General features: G+C 27.5%; 1 protein-coding gene across 1 annotated transcript; it reads right to left on the bottom strand.

Annotated features, from left to right (window-relative positions):
* Nucleotides 1-211: 211 nt before the first annotated feature.
* LOC127093731 (uncharacterized) lies at nt 212-994 on the bottom strand. The gene is made up of 3 exons (XM_051032639.1): nt 761-994; nt 632-647; nt 212-483 (listed from the first exon to the last, which is right to left on the bottom strand). Exons 1-3 carry the CDS (start codon nt 992-994, stop codon nt 212-214), a joined length of 522 nt encoding a protein of 173 aa, XP_050888596.1.
* Between the last annotated feature and the right edge of the window lie 1,417 nt (nt 995-2,411).

The following is a 2,411-nucleotide window of genomic DNA, read 5'->3' as shown; positions in this document are numbered from 1 at the left end:
ACTATGTTTACATGGTTGAAAACATAATGCATGTTTGTTTCTTGCTCTTTCCAGAAATTGCACCTCCAACTAGTGTAAATATCTACCCAATTATAAATTTATGATCTCTAATACTTAATATGCAACTCACATCAGTATATACCTCTAGTATGACAAGAAACCTACCTTAAGCCAAGACTTTTGGTTTTCAAAAGATAACTGAAAATCCTTTTCAATGTTCACCATTTAGATTGCTAGTAAATTTACTCATTTTACTAACTACAAATGCTATGTCGGGTCTGGTACATTGCATTAAATTCATTAGCCAACCAATTGTACTTGCATATTCCCATTGATCCAGAGCTCTTCCATTATTCTTTTTAAGCTTGAGATTAGGATCAAACGGAGTATTCACTTCCTTGAAACGTAAGTGTTTGAACTTATCAAGCATTTTCTCAACATAATGAATTTGACTAAATTCATAACCCCCGTTATTTCGCTTTACTTTGATCCACAAAATATTGTCATTAATTCAATATCTTTCATCTTGAATGTGTAAGTTAGAAACCTTTTGATTTCTAAAATTACATTCATCTCGTTGTTAATGATCAACATGTCATAGACAAAGGAATATCACAATATTCTTACACACCTTTATGTATAAACATCTGTCATAAGAAATAAGAACAAATTCATTTGAAAGTATGTCAGAGTCAAACTTTTAATGTCATTGTTTCGGTACTTATTTTAATTCATACACGGATTTGACAAGCTTGCACACCTTTTGTTCATTACCAGGAAGCATGTAAGCTTTCGGTTGCTCCATGTATATCTCCTTATCAAGATATCCATTGAGGAATGTCGTTTTAATATCCATTTGATGAACTATAAGGTCATGCGAAGAAGTTAATACAAACAATACTCTAATTTCCGTCATCCTTGCTAGTGGTGCATATGGGTCGAAATAATTAACACATTTCTTTTGTTTAAAACTCTTGGCTACTAATCTAGTCATGTAGGGTTTAGTGTACCGACAAAAAATATTCATCATAAACTAAATCATTTCTTTAAAATTGAATGCATTATTCTTATAAAATTTTCCATATTAATACTCGAAAAACAAGCATTTGACTTATCTTACAAGTACATCAAATAACCTTCTCATGTATATATAGTTTATACTAATCATTGAGTGTCTCTATCCATTTCATTTTATTTCAATACACTAAGTATATTAGTAACATCTTAATATGTTATCAATACCAACTTGAACCAAACATAACTAATAGTTTAAATAAATTATTTACATGAAAATATAATATTTAACATGTAATTTATATTCAAATATATATCATAAACCAAATATATTCTTAATTATTCAAATTCACATACTTGAATGACTTATAAATTATGCATATAAAAATGCAATGTCACGTCTTAAACTTAAGAAAATAAACATTACTTTTGACCTATTATACATGGATTTAGAATTTCATATATATATTTTATAATTTTAATATGATTATGGATCTTTCACCATACAATGAAACATGCACGTTTATTTCACCATCAAAGTTGCAATCATAAATTAATAAAAAAAATCATAATTTGAAATCACATAAATTTAAAATTATATGAATGTAATTGTGTATCATTTTGTATTAAATTCTACTCCTGATAATAAACTATTATATTTCTATATTGTTCAAATTATTTAACATGTGTTGCAATGGTTCGGGTTGCAAAGGCGTTAGTCCAAAAATTAAAGGTCATGTGTTTAAATCTTGTTTATGTTAATTTTAAACTATGCACCTAAGTATGAACATATATATTATTTCGCAATCGAAATCATCACCAACAAATACATTGGATTGTTTATGTTGGTAAAGCATCCACCCTTTCAGCTAAGGGTTACGTGACTCCTATGTTCATTTTCGCTTCAGTTTTATTAGTAAAACAAATTTAATTTCAATATCAATTTATATACATTATATAGGATTGAAAACTAGAATACTTGTATTGCAAAGTATTTATCATTATGGTATCGAATGCAATAACATGAAAACATGAAATTAAGTAAAAGCATCCATATGAAAGCATCAGCGTTATTAAATTTTGTTTATCCATCAATTAATTATTATTGGAAAATCATAATATCCATAACATTATAATACTAAATGTTAGATTAAATTCCATTTGGAGTTTGATATTATGATTATCACAATGTTCTGATTTTTATGAGAAACAATCAAATATACATGGATCCAAAATGTTGATTCTTCTAATGTCCTGCCTTGAGTTCTTCTCTTTGATGCTTGAAATTGAAGCCTTGATAACCATTATTGAAATACTATTAGATTGTTAGATAATTATTGTAAGTTAAATGGATCAAGTCTAGAATTGTGAATGTAATCACTTTCCTAATAGCATTT

The sequence above is a fragment of the Lathyrus oleraceus genome, chromosome 6 (assembly GCF_024323335.1).
Source record: "Lathyrus oleraceus cultivar Zhongwan6 chromosome 6, CAAS_Psat_ZW6_1.0, whole genome shotgun sequence".
NCBI lineage: Eukaryota > Viridiplantae > Streptophyta > Magnoliopsida > Fabales > Fabaceae > Lathyrus > Lathyrus oleraceus.
This window is presented reverse-complemented; position numbering and strand designations above follow the sequence as displayed.

What these genes read in the sequence shown, in the direction of transcription:
- LOC127093731 (XM_051032639.1), bottom strand. Translation starts at nt 994, where the DNA reads ATGACTAGATTAGTAGCCAAGAGTTTTAAACAAAAGAAATGTGTTAAT.